This window comes from Alosa pseudoharengus, unplaced genomic scaffold (assembly GCF_046254945.1).
Source record: "Alosa pseudoharengus isolate Yale_2024_CS ecotype anadromous, Long Island Sound unplaced genomic scaffold, YU_APseudo_1.1 YU_APseudo_1.1_scf_13, whole genome shotgun sequence".
NCBI lineage: Eukaryota > Metazoa > Chordata > Actinopteri > Clupeiformes > Clupeidae > Alosa > Alosa pseudoharengus.
This window is the reverse complement of record NW_027468598.1, coordinates 18,471,579-18,495,066: the sequence shown is the minus strand read 5'-3', so window position 1 is coordinate 18,495,066 and position 23,488 is coordinate 18,471,579. Positions and strand designations below refer to the sequence as shown.

At 41.1% G+C, this 23,488-nt stretch overlaps 2 protein-coding genes across 3 annotated transcripts in view; one reads left to right on the top strand and one right to left on the bottom strand.

The window, feature by feature from the left end:
- The window catches only part of pnkp (polynucleotide kinase 3'-phosphatase), a 12,285-nt gene extending 9,180 nt beyond the window's left edge, over positions 1–3,105 (bottom strand). The window contains exons 1-6 of one of the 2 annotated variants that reach the window (XM_076282372.1): positions 3,007–3,105; positions 2,367–2,487; positions 2,188–2,234; positions 1,819–2,070; positions 1,057–1,317; positions 97–176 (exon numbers count right to left, since the gene is read on the bottom strand). In XM_076282372.1, the coding sequence (XP_076138487.1) occupies positions 97–176; positions 1,057–1,317; positions 1,819–2,070; positions 2,188–2,234; positions 2,367–2,487 (761 nt within the window). In that variant the 5' untranslated portion in view covers positions 3,007–3,105. The other variant, XM_076282371.1, reaches the window with a different exon arrangement.
- LOC143121782 (TRPM8 channel-associated factor homolog) lies at positions 2,467–23,488 on the top strand. Its single transcript, XM_076282370.1, has 9 exons — positions 2,467–2,549; positions 4,119–4,140; positions 16,879–17,539; positions 17,881–18,872; positions 19,267–19,361; positions 19,596–19,809; positions 20,459–20,698; positions 21,857–22,194; positions 22,678–23,488. Exons 3-9 carry the CDS (start codon positions 16,926–16,928, stop codon positions 22,918–22,920), a joined length of 2,736 nt encoding a protein of 911 aa, XP_076138485.1. The 5' UTR covers positions 2,467–2,549; positions 4,119–4,140; positions 16,879–16,925; the 3' UTR covers positions 22,921–23,488.

Genomic DNA, 23,488 nt, shown 5'->3' with positions numbered 1-23,488 from the left:
TTACAATTCATTAGTTAGAAATGATACTGATGGTTAAATGTAATGGTAAGATATCTGTCGAGCATGCGGGTTAGCCCACATTCGCAAAGTACTCACCTCCAGTCATCTGGTCCTGTAGGAAACACTTTACCAGACTTTGTTGTGATGATGCAGCCATCAATGTCAAAACCAGCAATCTGAAATAAGGCAGAAAAATGGGTTTGTTGACAAGTTAAAGCAACACCAAAGAACTTTCCTTCTGTCGCACGCACGCTATTTGTTTATCCAGCACCGGCTTTGCAAATAACGATGTCCACAGACAAGGTAGAATGACTTGCATGACTTATAAAAGCACGATGTATTGCGACATCAGATGCAAGTCAAATTTGTAGTTTCTTATGTCTCGTTCCATCTAACTACAGATCCGCTACCCGATCTGGCAAACTTACATAGTGCGGTTATAGCCGATAGAGGGTCCCGAAGCGAATGCAGAAGTGCCGTTCACCCTGTTACGAGTTGATGAACCACTGAAATGATTTTGGAAACATTATTTTAAGGTATACAAAACTATTTGGTGTTGCTTTAAAGACACAGTGTGTGATTTGATTTCAGCTCCATGAAAGATTGATATTAGAGCGATCCTGAGCATGCTCTTTAGACCCTGTGTCGATTGGCTCATAATATTTATGGCTGGGTCCGTTCCCATTTACAGAGTCAGCACAGTGTACCAACCCTTGCGTTTTTGTCAATGCACCCTGAACTGATATCTGGGGGACTGTGAAGAGTGATGTTTAATTTGACAAAAATTATACTGGATTAGAATTGTGGCCCAAATCTTTATGATACAAATAATGTAGTGATATACAACAGGTATGGGGTTCCAAGAGATCTGTGAAAAAAAGATTGCAGGACACTAAGATGGAGACACTAATGCAACAAACTTTCTCATGCTTAGGAATATACTTGGAAAGCCAGGTGAATGACTAGACCTAAGTGGTCGTCCTTCATAGACCTAAACATTTTGTATCCGTCCCTATGAGTTAGACTAGAGTCGTTTGCCACTACTGAGTGTCTCACCTTTGAACTTCCTCTAACACCTGCAGCAGTGTACAGTATGAGATGGCCGATCTTCTTCCAGTGGCTCTTGGAGCAGGCTGAGGACCCGCTCTGGGTCGTCTTCTCTGGTGCCTGCTGAGAAGAGCTGGCCCTCTCAGCAAGACTTTGCAGCTTCCTCAGATTCTCCTCAGCAAGCCCCTCAGAGTCGTCGTTGAACGTCTCGGTGCGACCACGCTTCTGCTCCCATTCATCTTCCTCTGAACTATGAGGTCTCTTCACTGACTACATCCAAGGAGAAGAATACACAGGTATTTGACCTGGTGTTGCACCATATCTTCAATTTCGCTATATACAGGGTTCCCACTCTAAGTCAAACGTAAAATTCCATGACTTTTCCCTGACTTTCCCTGACAAAAATAAATAAATTTCCATGACTTACTATACTATTTACTAACGTATAGCGTTCAAGAATATTTTAGAGTGAGAGATGAATAAATGGGAATTGAATAAACGAAGTTGGGATACTCAAGGAAGCAGTAAAGCAAATTACCAGTTCTGCGTGGAAATATTTGTATTAATGTATTTTGGCAAGTGCATTTTGAACTGCTACAACAAAATTCCCTGATATTCCATGACTTTGCCCCAAAACTGATAAAATTCCCTGACTTTCCATGTCTGGAATAGACTTTCTAAAATTCCATGATATTCCAGAAATTCCATGACCCGTGGGAACCCTGTATATATTTGTTATGCCATGACATGGTCTTTGCCTCCATTCCATACCTTTTTGGGGGATGTTGTGAAGAAATCCTGTATGTTCCGTTTAGGGGCAGTTTTCTTTTCATCTGTCCCAATTCTTTCTTCTGTTTTCCTTTTCTGAGCAGAAGAAGAGGTGTTGCCATTGGAGTTTTCCGTAAAATGCACAGTGAAAGGGTGGCTTTGATTGACCAGGTAAAGAGTACCATCTTCAGACAGAATGCCTGTCTGCCCCCGGCCCAAGGATTCATGGTTGAGCGATGAAGGGTTAGGACCCAGCTGTATGATTAAAGATAAGACTTTTACTGTGACTTAGACATTTATTTTATCATATGTTACATTTAGGTAACTGACTTCTTTGTGAGAGTTTTAGAAATGTACGGTGTGTGTTGTTACCTGCGTGACAAGTACTTCACAACTTGCATAGTTGGCGACCAGTTTCACTACAAAGACAAAGAGAGGTGGATTCCTTGGGATTATCCTCCCAAGGACAGCTTCATGCATACCATTCATACAACAGATAGATTGAAGATGTTATTGGCCAATTGTTATAAGCCACAGTTGTAGTGACTCACCCTGGTGCCTGGAACATTTTTTGTCTGCTATTCCTGATTCAGGGCCACGGCCCAATATCAGGGCCCGTCCGTCAGTCAAGGGGATGAGAGCTCCAGACACGCATTTCAACACACATTGCATCTAGATACCAACAAAACAAAAACAAAAAACAGATTTACAGGCAACTTCATAACCACCTGAAGGTGAGTCAACCAAAAACAATTAAAATAGTAACGTTAGACCGAATTCATATGTTTTTCCCATAACTTGCTTGTAACGTTAATGGTTCTTTAGACTAGACTAACGTTAATGCTTGTAACGTTAATGGTTTTTTAGACTAGAACCGTCATGTGCATCAATGGCATACTTATGTGCCATTCTGCATTTTGCTATGTGAATGAGAAGTTATGGAAGTTTTACAACTTACATTGTAACGTTATTGAAGATGATGTACGTTCTTGATGGCTAGCAAGTTGATAGCTTAGCAAAAGTTAATGGTAATTGCGGTTAAATGTACAGATATTATTCTAGACAAATGCTACAACAGTTTGATAGTGGAAGTATGGGTATGACTTCTCGATAATGCTTATCGAAGCATCGGAAAGGTGTAAATGCCGTTACTTAATGTATTTAGATAGCTGTGCAAAGAACTTAGCCTACCTTTAAAGGATCTTCACGAAAACATTTCCGACTGGAAGTATGACTTGAGGAGGGGTTGGTTCCGCTTTGACTTCATTGAGATAACAAGCCAAACACACCTTTTTGTTTTGTATACCTATTTTAATGGGACTTGTTGGAAATTAACTTTTTAAAATGTGAATATCTACCAGCCACTGACAGACAACTATTCAAATCACCAGCCAGAAATACACCAGAAATCTAATATTCTATGGCTGATGCTAATTTCGTTCCCTTTGCAATATGAGGTAGCCTGTTCTTTTCAGGGAACTTTTAACATTGTAATTAGCCTGTGTTGTTCCCATCAGAGGGTAATGCATTAGCCTACATATGCATCAGACCAGGACACCCGGCGAAAATGAAAGAAAAAACGTTCACAGTTCGTCATTGCTTAAGATCACTGGGACTGTGTTTGTTTGCAATGCTTTTAGGCAGTTACCTAGCTTGCTAGTTTTAGAACAAAACTAATTGCTGCTTTAAAGGTAAGTCTAGGACCGAGCCATTACCTGAAGAGCAGAGAAGGGATCAGTTTTAAAGCCACAGATCGATTGCATATCCACGCCCTAGGGCCTAGGCAAACCCAACACTTTTAACAATGTTGACCTGTCTGACCTGTCAGACAGACAGACCTGTCACGATGTCGGTAGTCGCAATCAATGTTATGGTCGAAAGCTGTGAATTGAATAGGCCTACTTGAACGCATTGTTTTTCCTTTTTATTAATTGAACAATCCTTTCATTGCCACACCTTTCATTGGGGAAGTAATATTCAAATGACCGTGAACCAGTCCCTGACTATTTAAAATTAGGCTACTCTGGGTGTATTTGTCTGGGTCAAAATGATTTCCTTATTGCCATATTCTCCTGGTTGGTAGCCTACCTGTGTGCCACCTTTTGCACTGTAATGTGCATGTTTGTTTGATTTAAGCCTGTGTCCTGAGGAAGGTAGAGTAGCCTAGCCTGCAAAGGGCGTGTCTGTGCTGCCTGGTGATGATGGAAATTTTCCTGGAACAAACAGGCCATTGGAGAATTTCTGTCCCACCCCTACCAGATCAAGGCATATAGGCTAATGTTTCTCTCCTTTACTACTGACAGGACTTCAGTACCATCAGGACTGGTGAGTTCAGCTTATCCCTTTCCCACTTCTAGTAGCTAAGACTAATTTTAGCAAAACATTTAATAATATCTCAGTGATTTTGTTACAGTTTTTAAAGACTTAACTGTTTTGTATGGATAGATGAGTTGAACAGTCATAAGATGGGGTTGTCAAATGTAGGGATTGCGTTTTATTTTGTATGATTTATCATATAATTTCACAGATATGTCAGTGCATACCTATTGTATATCTTATTCTGAGTAAATTATTTTATTTATAATAACTACACTTTGTGGTTGTGGTGGTTGTACACTGATAGGATGGGAAACAGTAAGTTACATTCTGCGGTTTTACAACCTGCTTAGTGAATATGAGGATGAGTGTAACTTCATGACAGGTAACACTTTACTTGACGGGTGAGTTCATAACACATTCATAGCAGCTGTCATAAACTGCACATAAAGCATTCATGACTGATTCATGAGGCATGACTCAACATTAGACCAGAGAGGGTTAAAGCGGAGCGAGAGACGCAAACGACCTGTCGCTAAGCGCCACCCTTAGAACGCTGATGAGCCAATGACAGTCCAGCCTCAACGGGACTCGGACATCAGCTCGGACAACTCCATAGGAAACAACAGGGGGCAGGCATAAAATGACAAATTACTGGTTATTTATGGAGTTTATTAACTCAAAAAACCCCGACGGATAACCATGGTCAAACGTTTTGCATTGGGGACGTGTAATACTGATAGCCGGTACCCCGAGAGGCTAGAAAACGGGGTATATTTTCATCAAAAGTAGCCTACAGGACGTCTCGCGTTTGCAACAGCTCAACGTAATGTAGGCAACTAAGCCAACAACGTGTGCACAGGTTCCCTGTTAAATCCCAAGATGCAAATGCTCATTAACCAACTACTATATTCTTACTACATCAAATATTAACGTAACCTAACATATCTTAGTATCAATCTTCCACTAGCTAGCTAGCTAGCATTAACGTCAGTGGGATTTGCACGGCTATTCGCCACAACTGCTTGCCACCTTGTATGTATTCTAAAGTTTTGAATACACCCCTCCATAGCATAATTAAGTCCCTTTTGATAGCTTCTGAAGGAAAGTAAATCCTTTTATCGACCAAAACGTCCTCAAAGTCTGCTTTCGTATACTGTCAGCTGCCATTGTCGACAATGTATTTCTAATCAAGTCTGGTTTGTTTGTCCGAGTTTTCACACGTTAACAATGGGGGGCGGGGCTTAGCGACAGGTCAAATCACCCTTCGCTAAGCCACACCCGAAAACCGCCACAGGCCAATCGTGGTTTAGCAACCCGACACTAGGCACGGGAGGTCTGACAAGCTTTTCGAGTTTTGCCTGTGGGTCATGAAGGGCACTTATTTGGATGTGGTGCCCTAACCGACGTAAAGACACAGTGAAATAACATGTTACACTATAGAAACATGATATAATTAGGAACACATATTGTTCTAACTATAAAAAAAAATAGCATATTGCATGATATTTCCATAACCGCGAGATACACGCTTCACGATAACGGCAAGAAGTTGTTAACAGACGTTCACCAAGATGTATAAACAAATCCGGCGAAACACGGAAGTTACTGCGTTGCCTTGCTGCTAAGGAAGTAGCGAAGTAATGTGTTGGTCCCTTAGGCGGCTGTAGCAGACGTTAGCTGTAGATGCGAAATCTTCTTTTTCTTAATTTTTATTTAGTACGTATGCTGTTCAGTGATGCCGGGAAAAGCGTGTTGTGTGGTCGGCTGTTTTAACAACAGTAGGAATATACAGACCTAGAATTAAACCGTTTGTGAAATTCACAAACCTTTGTTGCACATTGAGTGCCCATGTTTACAGGCTTACGGATTCTGCTACACAGAGTTCCTTGTGGAGTGGAGGACCAAGATGTGCGTTAAAAGTGGATGAAATACATAAAATAAAGCATTATAAAATAATAAAATAATCCTGAATACCTGTAAGAACATGTATTTTACTGCTACAAGTGGTCGTGGCTAATAGTTATTTGCAACTTCTGAAGCTTGTGAACATATTAGCAACACAGCTACTAATGATAGCATTCGGTTTATTGTTGTCATTAATTAATACACATCTTAATACATTATGTTGTCAATAAATTACCTTAATCAGTAAGTTTTGGCCACTGCCTGACATCATCTACCCAATGTTCCCTTTCACCTGACATTTTTTCATGAGCAGGATCTCCTATTTGATATTCTCTGACAGGATGCTTTCATTGAAAACCGAAGGCACCAGCAAGTGTCACACTTCACACTCGCAGGCACGCAGTAATGGCGGCAGGCAAGATGGCAGCGCCCATAAAGTTCGCGGCGGATTGGTGTATAGCCCATCAGCAATCTATTTAAAATAACACCTATTTGAAGTACCATTCATGCTATGTTGTCAAATATTGAAGTTGTGGGAAGTACATAGCTTAAATGGTATGTTTCTTTTGTCCCCCATGCCTGTTCCATTCATTCACACCGCCGCCATCTTGTAGCGGGGATCTGAAGCTCTAAACTAGTTCTCCCGTATTGTCAGTGTTACCTATTTAGCGACGTTTGGCCATCCCCAGCGACAGAAAACGTTTTTAGCGATTAGCGACAAATTTGGGAACTTCTCACAATGAGGGCAAACTCTGTTTCGTTGTTGTTGAAACGTAAGAAAATCACTTTTCTCATGGCTTTGTCATTTGTGAATTAAGCTACATCTCGTTTGCCCATAGCATTGGCCCATGATTAAAAAATTAACGACTGGCGTATGAAGTAGGCTAGCTATGGAAGCCCGTTTGCGCCACATAAAAAAAAATCTGATCTATTATATCTCATTATTGTGAGAGATAGTATCTCGTTATTGTGAGATAGTATCTTGTTATTGTGAGATACTATCTCTCGAGATAGTATCTCGTTATTGTGAGATAGTATCTCGTTATTGTGAGATACTATGTCAGAATAATGAGATAGTATCTCACAATAATGAGATATCATAGATCAGATTTAAAAAAAAATAAAAAATCTGATCTATGATATCTCGTTATTGTGAGATAGTATCTCACAATAACGAGATACTATCTCACAATAATGACATAGTATCTCACATTAATGAGATATAATAGATCAGAATTTTTTTTTATGTGGCGCAAACGGGCTTCCATAAGTAGCAGACCACGTTAAAGCACGGAAGTTTTAGCTAGATGGATGACAGCAGGCTAAGTAAAATAGCGATGTTTCAAAGCTAAAATTCATCAGAATCTTGGGATTTGCCCGCTTGACAACGGGAGAGATAGAACTAACGACTGGCCTTTGGCCTCCGCTTCGCGTCGGGGCCGTTTTACAACCTCGACCGTGCATTAACTTCTGTGAACAGACCACCGTGTCGTCCATTATCCCTTACATAATTTTCGGCATTCGATTATTGCAAGGGTGAGGGGGGGGAAATCCCCCTTTATGCAGACCAGAGTAAACCCTCGCTGCACTAATGTCAATGGAGACTTGTGAAATTTTACTAATAAATTGGTCATTATGTCTTTCTGGATTTGTTGAGGGTTTTTTGGAAAGTTTTGTCATAATCTGTAAGTGTTTGGGATCATTTCAAGCCTAAAAGTGTAATTTTTTAGTAGATGGATATGAAGTTAAGTGTGAGTCTGCGCAGTACTGGGGGGACCAACTGAAAAATCTATTTGACTCAGTGCCCTCCCATTGAAAACGACGGAGTCTGTTCGTCCATTTCTGTTACTGTCTATGCTTAACCCATAGAAATAAACACTAGAAGTCGCGTTGACTACCACGGTCTATTGGAACGAATGCGTCAACAAAGCCGCCATCTTGCTACAGGGGCACGCAGCTTCGAACGTCAATCGGGGACAAGGCCATAGGCTATTCATACATAATTAAAATACCTTAAATCGGCGAGTTTATTTTCTTCCTTCGTTACGAATGTCAAAATAAAATAAAATAAGAGGTTTTTGTTAACATAACCTGTTTTTACGTTCAATCTAATGGACATGATTCCATTCCAAAATAGGCCAGAAATGTTAATGTAAATTTAAAGATGCTGGCAATCAAACAAGCGCACGCAGCGTTACCATTCAAAGTCCTAGTCAGGTTTAAAAAAAATGTTGCAAAACAACCTTTTCCATTAATTTCCCATGTTGTGGCAGATAAAGTGGGCCTGACATTGAGATCCCTGATTATCCGTTTACTTACCTGCAACCACCACAATCTCAGGGGTAGCACACTATACGCAAAAGGCATTTGTAGAGAACTCCAGACAATTTACTGTACACAATTAATTTTCCAGGCAAAGAATACTATATCTTAATATAGTAAAAAAATATATTTTTACCTGCTTTAAAAAAAAAAAAAAAAAATAGAAAGGACTAGTCCATAGACACCGGCATATTGTACAGCTATATAGAGACAATGAATTACACAATACATTTTCCAGGCAAGGAAAATACTTTCCACATTTATGTTCATGCTGTTAGTTTTTAATCAGTTTTCCAACTTTTGATTTTGACAGCCTACACAGCAAAGTGCAAACCCACTCTTTGCACATGCCCCAGGGTTTTACATGTTTTTGAACAAGTGCAAGTACAATGTACACGTTTTGCAAAACACATACTAAATCATTGAAAATATTTATATTGTAGAGGTAAATATAGTAGCAGTACTGTATTGTAAGATACAATATTATGGACAGGTACTGTAAAATCGTATATATTAAAAGGATATGACTGTAAATGGTTTATATGTGTAATGTTAATATACAGTGTAAATGAACTGTACTGCAAATACAGTGTGTGCTCTTTCCCTCTCCTCAAAACCATCTCCTCTCATTCTTTCTCTCCACCATACTCAAGTCTCTCTCTCCCTCCCTCCCTCCCTCCTTCCCTCCCTCCTATGTCTTCTATGTTGTGGGACAGAGGCTCAGTGTCTAGTATGAATAGCCTTGTAACAATACTATCTTACACAGCTTCTTCCTTAAACTACCACTTTGTAGTTTTAAAGTATGCACTCTTGCCACATGGTGCTGTCTCAACTTGTAAAAACAAGACACGATATGTGAAATTAAATCGTAGTGATGGTTGTCAATGCCATCTTGAGTTTCAGTACTGTGTTTGCCAAGATTAAATATATCCTGAGAGCCTATATCTGCTTTCACAACTCTGTTTAGCAGTTTCTCTGAACACTGATGTGCTGCAGATGTGATATTGGAGGCACGTCTGATGCAGTGCCCAGCTGAGCGAATCACCTTTACTGTACCATAGCTCGGTACAAACAGACCTCCATGGTTATGCAAGGTCAGCAAATGATAGTGATCACCGAGAGATGAGGGCTCAGCTGTACTAACCAAGCTACTGCAGCATACATCACATTTCAGGTTCTTTATAACCCGCCTAACAACAAATCCTGCGATATACACCAGAGCATTCTCAGTTAGGGCCCCAAAGCTGGTAGGTAGGTAGCTATGGTCTAACACCACACCAGTCACTTGCTCAAAAGGAGAGGGTGCAATGTCACGGTCATCCTCCACAGCTGGCGCCACTGAAGACATGTCAATAGCTGACAGGCAGTTGGTGGTGTCCTGTGCTTGTACATTGCCTGTGTCTCCTGGAGTGATGCCACAGCGGACCATAATGTGCCTGAAGTAATTCTGGAAGCTAACAACACTCGGGTTGTTATTCCATCCTCCTGAAATAATAATAAAAAAAAGAGAAAAAGACAAAAGCAGGGTTGAACTTTTGAATGTTTCATGTCATGGTTCAGACGCATTAAGCGCTGAGCAGTGTTCAGTGTAGCGCATTTTTACACTACTTTTCTGATATAAGACCAATAAAAGCCAGAATTTCAGTTGTGTTTGTATTTCTATCCTTGCCTGTTTAAGGGTTATGTAAAGACATTTTGGTGTTTATAATTTCCACTTTAAATGAGTGCACATTTCAGCCTAGACCTTGTTTTTATAGGGTTTCACATACTTTCATTTGGTACAAACATGACAAAAACCTATTCAGAAATGACCAAGCTAACCTGTTATAGGCTTAGTTCAGACTGTCAGCAGAAATCCGATCAAAATCTGATCTCTCTGACTGACCGTTCGCATTGCATAATGAAATTGCTCAGATCCGTGTTGCATCTCTGAGATCCACCTAGGCTACCATAACAACTAGACGCATCATGCCCAGAAATGGTAAACAAACCGCGGAAGGTAGAAATAGTTATGTCAATGACCGCATGCAATAAACATCTGTTCTTACCTGAGGCCCTGATGGAATTAAAAAAAAGCTCTAAGTGGTCCTGGCTGAATCTATAAGTGCACACATACTGCTGTCTCTCAAGCAGCTCTGGTATCATCATGGTGAATGACTCAATATTGATGACAAAGCCAGTCACAGACAGATACCTTTAAAATAAGAAAAGAAAATCAACATTGCCCATTTTATGGTAAACTCTAGTGTTATTAAGAAATGCTAAATAGTGTATGTTTTGAACTGGAACATACTAGTTAAGTGAACAAAATAAAGGGGAAATCAAATGTGAAGATGTAAAATGCCCTTAAGTGCACTTAAACATTGTGTGACTCAAAATAAATGTTTTCCCTTTAATTTGTCACATATATTTGTATATAAAAGTGAATTTATGGAACCTTGTTGAGTCGTAAGAACAGCGGACACAACTATAGAAGCCATGGAAATAGCAGTATAAAAGCCAGAGAGATAATGCAGGAAACCTAATGCTGTAAAATTATTGAAATACATTACCCAGCAATACATTACCCAAATATATTTCTCGTATATGAAGTCCTCACATGTTTCTATCAAACAAGTCAGTAAAGGAACCAAACAAGGCAACACCGGAACAGCAATTAGACGTTTTTTTTAACTCAACGTCGAAAGGAAAGTGTATGGGTGTTTGAAAGAGTTACTCTTTTAGGGGATGTTTTGGATCAAAGAGGATGCAAACTTTAAAACTCCTGTGTTCTTAAGGCCAGTTCAAACCTAAGATTTGCGACGGTCTGTGACGGTTGCAGAGAGGAGTTGCGGAGGTGTCAATCAAAAGTTGCAAGCAATTGCAAGCAGCTTCAAGCTGTCACTAAAGATTCAACATGTCAAATCACAGTTGCAGAGTTTTAAAACATTTTTACCTCACAGCTTTTATGACGCGATGTCACTCAATTAGTCCAGCAAATACCAAGGCACAGTTTTGGTCAACGGAGAGGGAGAGAAATGCTTATTACCTTCATTCAAAGAATGTCTGTTCAACTATAGTTAACACGGATATGCTTCATAAATCACAAAAAGAACGTAATGTTTTGAACAGTTTGACATAAGATAAACGGTGTGACTTTGTTTGCTAACTAGCCAGTTTGCTAGTTTATCTGGATAAATTGAGTATTGTATTCGAAAGGGGAGGCAAAGAAAATACACTTGGTGGAGTATTCCCGGAAGTAGAAGCATCGATGTAGCGGTGGTTATCAACTCTCTGCTAACTCCATAGAACGCCCATCCATTTAGGATTTTTTTGAACTCCCATAACTTCATATAACATATATCATGTGCCGATATTTTAGCTTCTGTGTTATCTACATAAACAATAAAAGGCAAAACAAGACTCGACTACCTCGTACGTAACGGTAGGTTCCCGTAAGAAGAATGTTTAGCATGTCCGGTAGAAGGGAAGCTAACGCACTGAAGGGAGATAACCGTATTGTTTGGATAAGAAGCGTAGTCCAGCCAGCACGGAAACTCGTGAACAAAGCTATGTAGCCTACAATAGCATTGTAGCCTATGTTAAGGTAAAGCATAGAGGCAAGTAAACCTAATGAAAAAACAGTAGTTTTACCGTTAGGTAGTCTAACGTTAATCATTTCAGAGGTTTTCGATGGATTGACGTAGGTCAGAAAAGTGGAAAGAAGATTAGCCTCAAGGCTATAACTTTTTTGTTTTGTTTTACCATGACTGTTTTCGAAGATGATCATGTGTGGTAGTTTCAACATTAACATGACTTGATATCACTTGTGAGGATGATATTAATAATAATACATAAATACATTTTTAACTTTGATGACTGAAGGCGAAGGAAGTGTGAGAAGAATTTCTGTGTAGCCTATCTATCATACGAGTTACAAGATTCAGTTCGATGGCTAACGTCACGAAGTTAAAGGACAATTCCGGCGCAAAATGAACCTAGGGGTTAATAACACATTTGTACGAGTTCGACCGTTCGCTGGGATTTATTTTCATGCTAGTCGAATGTGACCAGTTTTATTGCAAACCGCTAATTAGCGTTTAACGCTAGCCTTCGGGGCACACGTCCAGTAGAAAGAAATCGCTATTTCTATACCACTAACAAGGCTCAAAATAGCACCACACTTACACAGTAGCATAATGATGGTCTCTACATGTAAACCGAAGCATTGAGAACTTTGTAAGTGTACAGGCAGTTTATTAAAAAGAAACACATTACCGTTCACGTCTGGTTGTTCACATATACAGGCAGGCGATGTGAACTAAAATCAAACGTAATTTGCTCAATATATGCCTATCAGAAGTAATAGCTCCGATGTAACATAACTTGTATAGTGTACTTTCTTAGTGGATGTCCATCTGGTCTCTCTGGTATGGATCGCCGCCTCCAATTTCTTTTCGGGACATGGAAAAAAGTTTCAACTACAGCCCTGTTTATAAATGAGGGGAAATCTTCATACTCTACAAAACACTGCGTCTCTTGGGGATCGCGACGCAACAGGTCCCACTCCATGCAACACAGGCACTCCTCTTCGGTGGCTATAGCTTCACAATGTCCGCAGGTAGCCTACAGTTTCCAGAAGTGCGAGGCTGTGTGCAGCATTGACTACAGGTAGCTCTCTCTCTCTCATAGCCCTTTCACGGAGCTCCGCAGCTCTTCGTTGGTAGGCTATATTCCGACGTCCAATAAGGGTTCATCCTCGATGTCTTCAAATTCGTTCAAATAGCCTGCCATCTCTTACGTCTCCTGTTGCGTTCAGTGCTTCTCTTTTGTACAGTCCTTTCTTTCAGCAACAACTTTTCACACGAGATTCACTTCACATCCCAGAGTTTCGTTTTCCCAAGGCGCCTGCCTGTATGTGAACCAGACTTGAACGGTAATGTGTTTCTTTTTAATAAACTGCCTGTACACTTACAAAGTTCTCAATGCTTCGGTTTACATGTAGAGACCCTCATTATGCTACTATGTAAGTGTGGTGCTATTTTGAGCCTTGTTAGTGGTATAGAAATAGCGATTTCTTTCTACTGGACGTGTGCCCCGAAGGCTAGCGTTAAACGCTAATTAGCGGTTTGCAATAAAACTGGTCACATTCGACTAGCATGAAAATAAAGCCCAGCGAACGGTCGAACTCGTACAAATGTGTTATTAACCCCTAGGTTCATTTTGCGCCGGAATTGTCCTTTAAGTGCGAGTCTGCGCAGTACTGGGGGGACCAACTGAAAAATGACTCAGTACCCTCCCATTGAGAACGACGGAGTCTGTTCGTCCATTTCTTTTACTATCTATGGCTCTGGTACGTCTTTGATTAGACCTCTCCAGAATAAGTCCCGCCTCCGTAACTTCCGTATCCATCCAACTTCCGTCGTCAAATGTCTATGGGAAAAACAATTGGTGTTTTGAAAGATCGTACCTGTCAAACTCTGTAGGTGACAAAGTAGAAAAAGCTGGTGGGCCGATTGGCCTACACACTTCTGCCATCTAGTTTCCACTGGATTTTTTGATTGTCGATGCCGTTTAAGTAGTAAACGATTATTAATGCTAACCGGGAGCTAGTTCCGATGTACGCGGGCGGGGGAGGGCGTTAGATCTTGCTCACAACCAGAGAATAGGCTTGTTCGACTTGAGGCAGATCTGATTGATGTGATGCATGCTGGGTTGAACACAATGCATACTGGGATGGACGCAATAGGCGTGTTCGACTTGAGGCAGATCTGACTTGGTCTGGCTTTCTACGTAAACGTGATCTTCAGAGGCTAGCCGGGAGGAGCTACAACAGAGGGCAGCTCATCACGGACAGACAGGCTACAGTCTGCAGTGAAATCAAGACCGATTTCTGCTTTGCGACTTCGACTCGGACTTGTTCCTTCAAAGACTCGGTCTTGACTCGGTCTCGGACCACAGTAGGAGGAGAAGGACTCGTAATTTCAGACCGAGTCCTCGAGACCAACGCATTTTTTTATGTTCATATAAAAAAAAATCAAAATGAAATTTCAAGGCGGCCACGTCTTTGCCCCTTGTTGGCCTTGGTGCCCCCTTCTTTCAATATTCTGCTTTGCGTCCGTTTAATAGCGATTTTTATTTAGCCTATAGCCTGTCAAAATAATCTTAGCATCACAGCGCAAACTAATTCAGTTTTACACAGTGGAGAAAATGACAGCGCATGGCAAGACAAAAGTGCGTCCAAATTCACCCATTCTTCTCAGTTGAAATATACTCGCAATCGCTAAGCCTACTCATCACACAGGCACATGTATCACATCACATGAAAGAACTTTTTCTCAGCTTTTAAACAATGTTAGCCGCTAATTGCTGTGGTGAACGGTTCGCGAGAAAAGTAAATAATATAATTCAATTTAATCATACATTCTACTGAAGCTTTTGCATCCATGATCTCCCTAACCATTCATCTCGGTGGAATACTTCACTAAAGCAGTCCCCTGTATAGTTTGCCGTTCCAGAGTAATCCAGTTGAATTTGCAGTAAATTTCGACATGCATGGATGTCTCCAAATTTGGGCTTTAAGTTTTACAATGTGTTTAAATTGTTCCACATGATTTCATAACGGGCCAAATACAAAATAAATGTTACAAATATCGCCTAGATATTGGTAAATCTGAGGACAGCTGACTAAGAGTTTGTGAAAGTAGCCTTTATGATCACAAAATGCTAAGCATACATCTAGGCTATTTGAATTTCTTAAAGCTGAGCTGTGCTTAAAGAAGTCGGACAGAATTTCTAACCAGCAAGCATTGCGTCCATCCCAGTATGCATTGTGTTCAACCCAGCATGCATCACATCAAGTCAGATCTGCACAGATCTGCCTCAAGTCGAACACGCCTAATGCTTGCTGGTTAGAAATTCTGTCCGACTTCTGTCAGCCGGGGAGGGACTTACCACCGTGACACCATGTCACATGACCTTAAAGGAGATTTCCGGTGTGATATTGACCTAAAGTGTGTTGAAACATGATACCGAGTGTGAACGTATGTCTCATAGCCCATCTCGGCTTGTCCCCTGCACTCCAAAATCTGGCGCTAGTTAGCCGATGCTACCAACAGCTTTTTTAATGGTGGTGCTTCGGCATCGGCCTAGCCATGCAAATAAATCACTGTTTTACACCATTTACGAGGCTCAATGTATCTCCACACTTCATTGGTAGACTTCCGAGGGCCCTGACATTTAAAACGAGACATTGAGAACTTTGAAAAAGCACTGGTAGTTTACTTACAAGACGATTTATACAGACAGTATCTTCACGAAGTTTAGCGTTTGCAGCCATCTTGAATTTAGTCACGATAAGTCGAGCGACGAGTAAGAATGAACAGGTATGATAAGGGATCAGATTCCAAAAATAATTCAGTGGAAATGCATGGATTCCAGTTGCTGCTACTGGAAGAAACTGGAATCCATGCATTTCCACAGAATTATTTTTGTAGATATACCATGGAGCTACGTGTGTCGGATTGTTTCGAAGCCTCGACACAATTCCGGCGCAATTGCTTCGAACGTTTCGTTGTTTCACAAAGCCTCGTTCTGCCTATCCCTAGTGTGTAGGCCAATCCCAGATAGCAAAGGGGCGTTGAATCCACGTTTGTTTGAAGCGGCGGAGGTTGATTCAACGCCCCTTTGCTATCTGGGATCGGCCCACCATTTTTTTTCTACTTCGCCACCTACAGATGTTTTACCGGTATGATATTTCGAAACGCCATGTTATTTCCCATAGACATTCGACGCCCAGAAGTTGGATGGATACGGAAGTTACAGAGGCGGGACAACCTTTGATGATGAATGTGGAAGACAGAACGACGAGAACTAGCAAACGCAAAGCAGTATTGCCGTTTTTGGTCCAAACCTCTTGATCACATCACATCTGAGTCAATGGGCTACTTCAGTGCCAAAAAGACAGAACATGGTCAAGCAAATAATTTTTGTTTCATAAAAATGTATTTGTTCATTGACGTAACCTTTGCAGATGATTTCTCATCTTTTGCTACTGGGAATGTCCAACCGTTCCAGGTTACACAAATAAAGCTGAATGTAGGCTAGTTTACCTCCCAGTGTTAAACTCAGTGATTACGAATACTTCACAACTTGCATAGTAAAGTGACATTCAATGTAGACTTCATAAGCTATCCATGAAATATTTACAAAGGCTGGAGAGATCAAATTAATGTTATCCAGGATACACAAATAAGATGTTGGACTTTTATTTTTACATATTGTCGTCGTTCTGTCTTCCACATTCATGAAAGGTTTTCTATGAATGTTAAGTCATGTCTCATGAAACAGTCATGAATGCTTTATGTGCAGTTTATGACAGCTGCTATGAATGTGTTATGAAATCAGCCGTCAAGTAAAGTGTTACCATATTCATGTCCTAAATGTGAGAATTGTGCATGGTTAATTTTGAAAACTGTGTGTTCCAACCTTGTTCAAAAGAAAACCACTCTTACAATTTCAATACTCAATTTCTCACAGCAAAAGGGACAAAGTACTCCTGAACAGCAAAACCTACAAAACCAAACATGGCACGAGAAGAGGCGTACTGCAAACTTATGCATGGAATTCAGCAGCTGAATTTCGAGAACGAGCACATTCCCAGTGACCTGGTCCTGATTGGTGACCATGCCTTCCCACTGGCCATGAACCCCAGAGGTCAGGTGTTAATGGCTGCCTCAAGCTATGGCAAAGGTCGCATGGTGGTTCTCGGACATGAGAAACACCTTACTGACTTCGCTGGCATAGTGGAAAATGCCGTGTCTTGGCTAATGCAATCGCCTGACAAAGATACTGTGGGTATCCATCCTTCTTGCAAGGCTGTTGTGGAAAATCTGTCCTACTCCAGCATCAAGGCAGACGTCTGTGAGCTCAAAGATGGTCTCGACGTGTATGTCACCGATGCTTACAGTGTAGACACACATGTTAAGGAGCTGGTGAGTTTCCTCAAGGCAGGGGGAGGACTGCTTGTGGCCGGCCAAGCTTGGAGCTGGGCAGAAGAAAATCCTACAAAAAACACACTGCTGGATTTCCCAGGGAACAAGGTGTGCAGTGTAGCAGGGATCTACTTTTCAGAACATTACGGAGAGCTTGGAGTGCTCCCTGTGCCCCCTCAGATACCATATAGTTGGCTGTCTGTTTCGTAAGTATTGTAAACATAAACAGAAAAAAATTTATGTCAGATCATTTTAAATGTAAATTTTACCTAATGAATGACAAAAGAAAAAGTGTGCACACACATCCAAAACAGATCAGGTGCCAGACAGAGTGTCTTCCTCAGGCCTGAGGTCTGAGGAAGATCCTGAGAGATTAAAACGATTTTTATAAAACAGAAAATTAAATAATATATTTTGTGGAGCCACAGTGTGCAAAGCTTCCTTTTTGTTTTACCTAGTGAAAGAAAGACACCTTAGCGAAAGGCTTTTGCTCGGTACATGTACTAAGTCTTATGATTTCAGAATACTTATCACCCATCTTTTTCAGAATTGGAAAGAATTTCAAAGATGACCTTGAGTTCCTCCTGAATGGCGTGCCAGAGTTTGACATCCAGGGTGGTGCAGTAGCTTCAGAGGTCCTGGTCCACGGACCCCTCGCTTTCCCAATTGGCACCACACCTGATGGCAGGGCCTTCCTCGCTGGAGCTTATTATGGTCAGGGCCGAATCATCGTGACCACCCACGAGGGCTTCATGATGCGTGAGAGCCTATCCAAAATTTTCAGCAACGCTCTTTGCTGGCTGGACGAAGGGCGCAATGGGGCAGTGGGTATCGCACCCCCGGTGCAATCCGCAATGTCTGTTCTGTCCAATTCTGGACTACAGTGTAAGGTGACTGACTTCAAAGAGGACCTCAGTGTCTACGTCTGCAACTCGTACAGTGATGCTCACTGTGAGGAGATCCAGGACTTTGTTGCTGAAGGCGGTGGGCTCCTTATTGGGGGACATGCCTGGTACTGGGCTCAAAGCCATCCTGGCAGAAATGCCATGACCGAGTACCCCGGCAATCACATCCTTAATAAGATGGGGCTCTGCATTTTGGGGGACACCCTTAGCTCAGGGCTCTACAAGGTGCCCGATCTGGAGAATGCTTGCTCAGACACGTATCACTTCAGGGGCTTGCTCCGACGCTTTGCCAGTCACGTGACCGAAGGCCACAACCTCACAGACCACGATCAAGGCTGTCTGAAGAAGCTTGGGTCTGACTGTGCTCATTACCTTGCTATGGAGGCCCACCACTGTGCAGCTTATACGTCAATGGTGTCGATGCTGACTGACATGGTAAAGAAGGCAGGCGTCCCGCAAGTGTGTAACAACTGCCCTGTAAAAAGCACCAAGGACCATCTGCTTCTCAATGTGAGTGCCCAGGTCTACAAAGTGTGCCAGGACCCTGATACCCTTCTGCCCTACATAATCAATAACCAGCCTACAATGCCACTTGTCAGTAACGCAAGGGTCCGCATCAGTGCGAACTCTGAAGGTGAGTCCAGTACTGGTTCTTTAGTGTTCAAAACGTTTTTTACAGTTTTTCTCAGTTGCTTTGGAGCATTTCTCAGATCATCTTTAACGTTTTCACAACAGTAATGGATTTCTCAAAACATTTTGTGCAAGCCGCACCACATAGTGGAATACCTGCAGAAGCATGTAACTTGCTCATAATCATCTTGTCTCAAAAACAAATATTTATGTGAATCAACGTCAGTGCCATCAGAATGAAAAGTTCTTGAGTCACTGTTATGAACAAGATAGTCAAAATGATTAGCCACATTTACTTATTCAAAGCTTTTACAGTAATCTTCCTATTTACTTAAGCTTTTAATGTCCTTTTTGTCTGTGCTTACTTTGTTCCTACATGGCTTGGGTGTGTGCTGCAGGTGGTGAGAAGTGGCTCAGCACCGGCCTGTACCTTTGCCCCGGAATGAAAACATATATGGCTATGCCACCAGAGATCGTGGGAATGGGTTGGAGAGTGAGTTCACCACCATGTCTTTTCACCTCTGTTTGCCTATATGCATAATATAATGTTGTTTATGGTTTGTCACCCGAGACTGAAGAAAGTTTGTATGACTTCTGAAAAAAGGCTTGATTGAAAATCAAATAACCACATTTTATACACTTATGAATTGATTAATATTGATGATAAAAGCTGACATAACTTATCCATCCACTTATATATTGACAATAACATATATTCCTCCCTCAGATCCAGATTGGCTGTCAGACTGATAATATTGGCAGTTCTGATGAGCTGAAACGAGCCCCTTTGGTGTGTGAGCGCTTTCCTGTCGATGAAGAGATGATGCTGGTGTGGAACCTATGGGGGGGCCTCATCTACCTGATCGCCCCAAACGAAGCCAGCGTGGAGGGGGCAGAGGTGGTGGTGCAGATGGCTGTTCAAGCACCTTACTATAAATCTGGTGAGAAAGACAAATATTGGTTTTTAAAGACAGATAATCACAAAATGACACTGGAATTAGTAGTATGTTTGATTTTGAGACATCTTTGCAGCTGATTCAAGAATGACTTATTTTGTCAAAAATTGTCGATGTCGATGGTCATGGCCTTTATAGACCATAAATGTTTTTTCCTATTATTTCAAGGAATTGAGAAGTGTTTGTTTCAATTCAGTACAGTGCAATATGGCATGAGTGAGGGTGGGGTTGGTAGCTTGCTAAAAAGGCTTTTTTTATCCTCCTCCACCACCATCAACTATTTCACTGTCTGCACAGCTTCAAAGCTGCACAGTTTATCCTATACAATAATATAAGGTGGCAAATTAATTGTGCACTTTTAATGACATTCTTTATTTCTTCACATGTTACACCACATCTACACCAGTTTACCAGTGACTGAACTGCATAATACTACAGTTAACACTGTTAATAATATTAATGCATTTTATTTATGGGCACCTTTCTTAACACTCAAGGTCACCTTACAAAACCAACAATAAAACACTCAGTCCATCAAACAAGCAATCAGGCAATGAAATAACATAATAATACTAATTATACTACACAATAATACTATTAATAATAATTGCGGTTCCTTTGATCCTCATCTTAGGGGAGACGACAGTAGAACAGTGGGTGAATGAGATCCGGAATGCACCTGCCCCTTGGGCTGAGCTGGAGTTTGAGAACATCATCCTGACCCTTCACTCAGACTTCATCCGAGGTCTGGACCGGCCAGACGAAGTGGCGACATTGTGGGATGACATCATGAGGGGAGTGGCAGACCTTGCGGCGAAGCCTGCCAAGTTCCCCCGCAAAGAACGATTTGTGGCCGACGTCCAGATCTCTCACGGTCAGTTTAGTTATATGGTTGGTGTTTGAAAGATCTTACATGTGACATTTTTTAAGATATAATTTCAGTTTACCATTATATATGATCTCTATGGGTATTGTGTCAGATATATGGCTCAGTATAATTGCATACTGCCCTCTGCTGTCTACTATGATGTACTGCAGAAACACTTTCTTCATATGAATTCTGTAGCTTACCTGATGTTTTTGTTATCATATCTGACAACTAAGTGTGACAGAGGAGATACTAAATTGTTCCCAAAAATGTATTTTTTCATCCTCAAGTTTGTGCATGCTTTACTTGCATGAAGATTAGCATTCCATATTTCCTATATGGGTAGAGAGGACTTTAGTTGCTACAGTCTGATATCTGAACATAGTAAAACTATGTTAAACTTTAGCTATCGGAACTCCCCTTATTTCCACCGGTCCCGTATTTCCACCGTCTTGCGTGTATGTGTCACTTAATATCCATTTCTATACAAACCAAGACAGTGGACTCCTAAAGAAACGCAACCTCCCACAACATAGGTGTATCTAAATTGGCTATGTACCAAAAATGACATTTTACCGTGACTCGAAGAGCTGTAAACAGTGTTGTAAGGCTGCGTGTACACAACCGCTTGGAGCTCCAGTGGAATTTGAATTTTATGACGAGAATTCTCGGTCTAAACGTTCATGTGCCGTTGAAACGGTGTAAATAGGCGACCCATCAGGCCAGCACTATAACTCCGAGCGTGGTAAACAAAATCGGATATTTCAGGCAGTAAATGCTCCCGTTAAGAACCAAACCAGATTTTGTTCAAATCTACACACCTATAGCTACTGAAAAATGTAAGGTTCATTTAGTAAATGTTATTTTGAAGTGTTCTTAAACATCGTTGTTTTAGAATTTCTTAACAAAAGTGGTGATAATTGGGGGTGTTACGATAAATGATAGTCATTCCTTTAATTAACTATTTAAGTCACTATTGCCTTTTAATTAAATACTATAAAGGCACTTGACTGTTCAACATCTGTAAGTTACGCAGGCTTGCCTTCCACAAGATAAACTTTTGACCATATTTTTCAGTGTAGAAAGATGCATAAGTGGATTAAAATTGTCTTTATTCTATTTTACTTCCGTGCCTTTATTTGAGACCTTCTGTTTCTCTGAAAGGCTTTATGCACGCCGGGTACCCGGTCATGATGCACTCCTCATCAGCCGCAGAGCTGGTGAACCCCAACCAGGCCCGAACATCAGGTTTGTGGGGCGCCATCCACGAGCTGGGCCACAATCAGCAGCGAGGGGTCTGGGAGTTTCCCTCGCACACCACAGAGTGCACCTGCAACCTGTGGTCCGTCTACGTGCATGAAACAGTGCTGGGCCTGGACCGGGCCATGGCCCACCCGAACATGAGTCTTGCGAATAGACAGTGTCGTGCAAAGAACTACGCCGAGGGTGGCCGCAAGCTGGGCGAGTGGAACGTGTGGGTGGCCCTAGAGACCTATATGCAGGTGAGCAAAAGCATCTGGTCAACAACTCAACAGTGTGGGGGGTTGACATACAGTGTGGGATATTTACTCTTTATGAGGACATGCACTGATTAAGTATTCTTCTTTGCAGAAATAACTGACTGACTAATCATTTCTATTGTGGTGTGGAACTGCACATAGTGAATTGTGTCCATGGTACTGACAGTGTACAGACTGTTACTTATTGAAATTACTAAAGTTATAGCCATGAGTGTAGCATTCACTGGTATAATCCACTTAAAGGTCCTGTCCGTAATTCCTATACATTTTGGTCAAACTTAGCTGTCTGGTCTGTGTGTGTATTAAAAACTCCAGTGCTTGAACACCTGCCCTTAAATGGTAAACAAGTGGCTGGAACTGAGTCCAGTAGCCCTTTGCAGAAGTATAGAAAAGATGGGTGCAACTTCATAGAGGAACTGTGGTCTGGAGCCTCAGTATAATTTTTGAAACAATTTCCTTCACCAGCTTCAAGACACTTTTGGCTGGGATGCCTTTAAGAAGGTCTTCACTGCCTACCATACCATGGAGGGAGTACCTAATGACAACAAAGGCAAGATGAATACGTATGCTGAGACCTTCTCCAAAGTAGTGGACAAGAACCTGGCATCTTTCTTCAAGGCCTGGGGCTGGCCAATAGAGGCCGCCACTGAGGAGAAGCTCTCAGGTCTGCCTGACTGGAGTGACCATCCAATGGCCCAGTACGCCTAAAAGAGAACGCTTCTAGATTATCATAGCTTGTTTAGGATTATTATTAGTGAATGATATGATATGAGTCTAACTAATAATATTTATTTTATAGTAAAGGAAATCAACGGAAATCATGGAAGATGAATAGTGTATGACATGACATAATATATATTTTACAATCAAGGAAATGAAGAAAGATTTAATTAGATGGAAGCCTCATAGTCATCCTCTTCTGACTCGATCTAAACTGTATACTATATTCTTACTACACAGTACACATTCATTATTTTCAGATATATGTAATGGTCAAACAAAGGGTCAGTGTACAACTGTTTGGTAATAGATTTATGACAACAGTTCTGTCTTATTTAATGTATACCCCAGGGCATATGAATAGCAGTAGAGTTTCCTTTTTACTCTAATTATTATGCTCATTATGCTTATGCCAATTGTATCTCAGAGCTCTCTAATATTTCATGATTGCGGCTTTGCTCATTGGATGATTTTTTTTCTTCTTTATATATTTCTGATATAATCTCATGTTCATAAATATGCATTAAAAACTTAAATAAAGGTTCATTAAATTAAA

Bases quoted from the DNA above. Each gene is read 5' to 3' on its own strand.
- LOC143121782 (XM_076282370.1), top strand. From the start codon at position 16,926: ATGGCACGAGAAGAGGCGTACTGCAAACTTATGCATGGAATTCAGCAG. The intron at 18,873-19,266 runs GTGAGTCCAGTA...TGTGTGCTGCAG, and splicing joins CATCAGTGCGAACTCTGAAG to GTGGTGAGAAGTGGCTCAGC. The intron at 19,362-19,595 runs GTGAGTTCACCA...TTCCTCCCTCAG, and splicing joins TCGTGGGAATGGGTTGGAGA to ATCCAGATTGGCTGTCAGAC.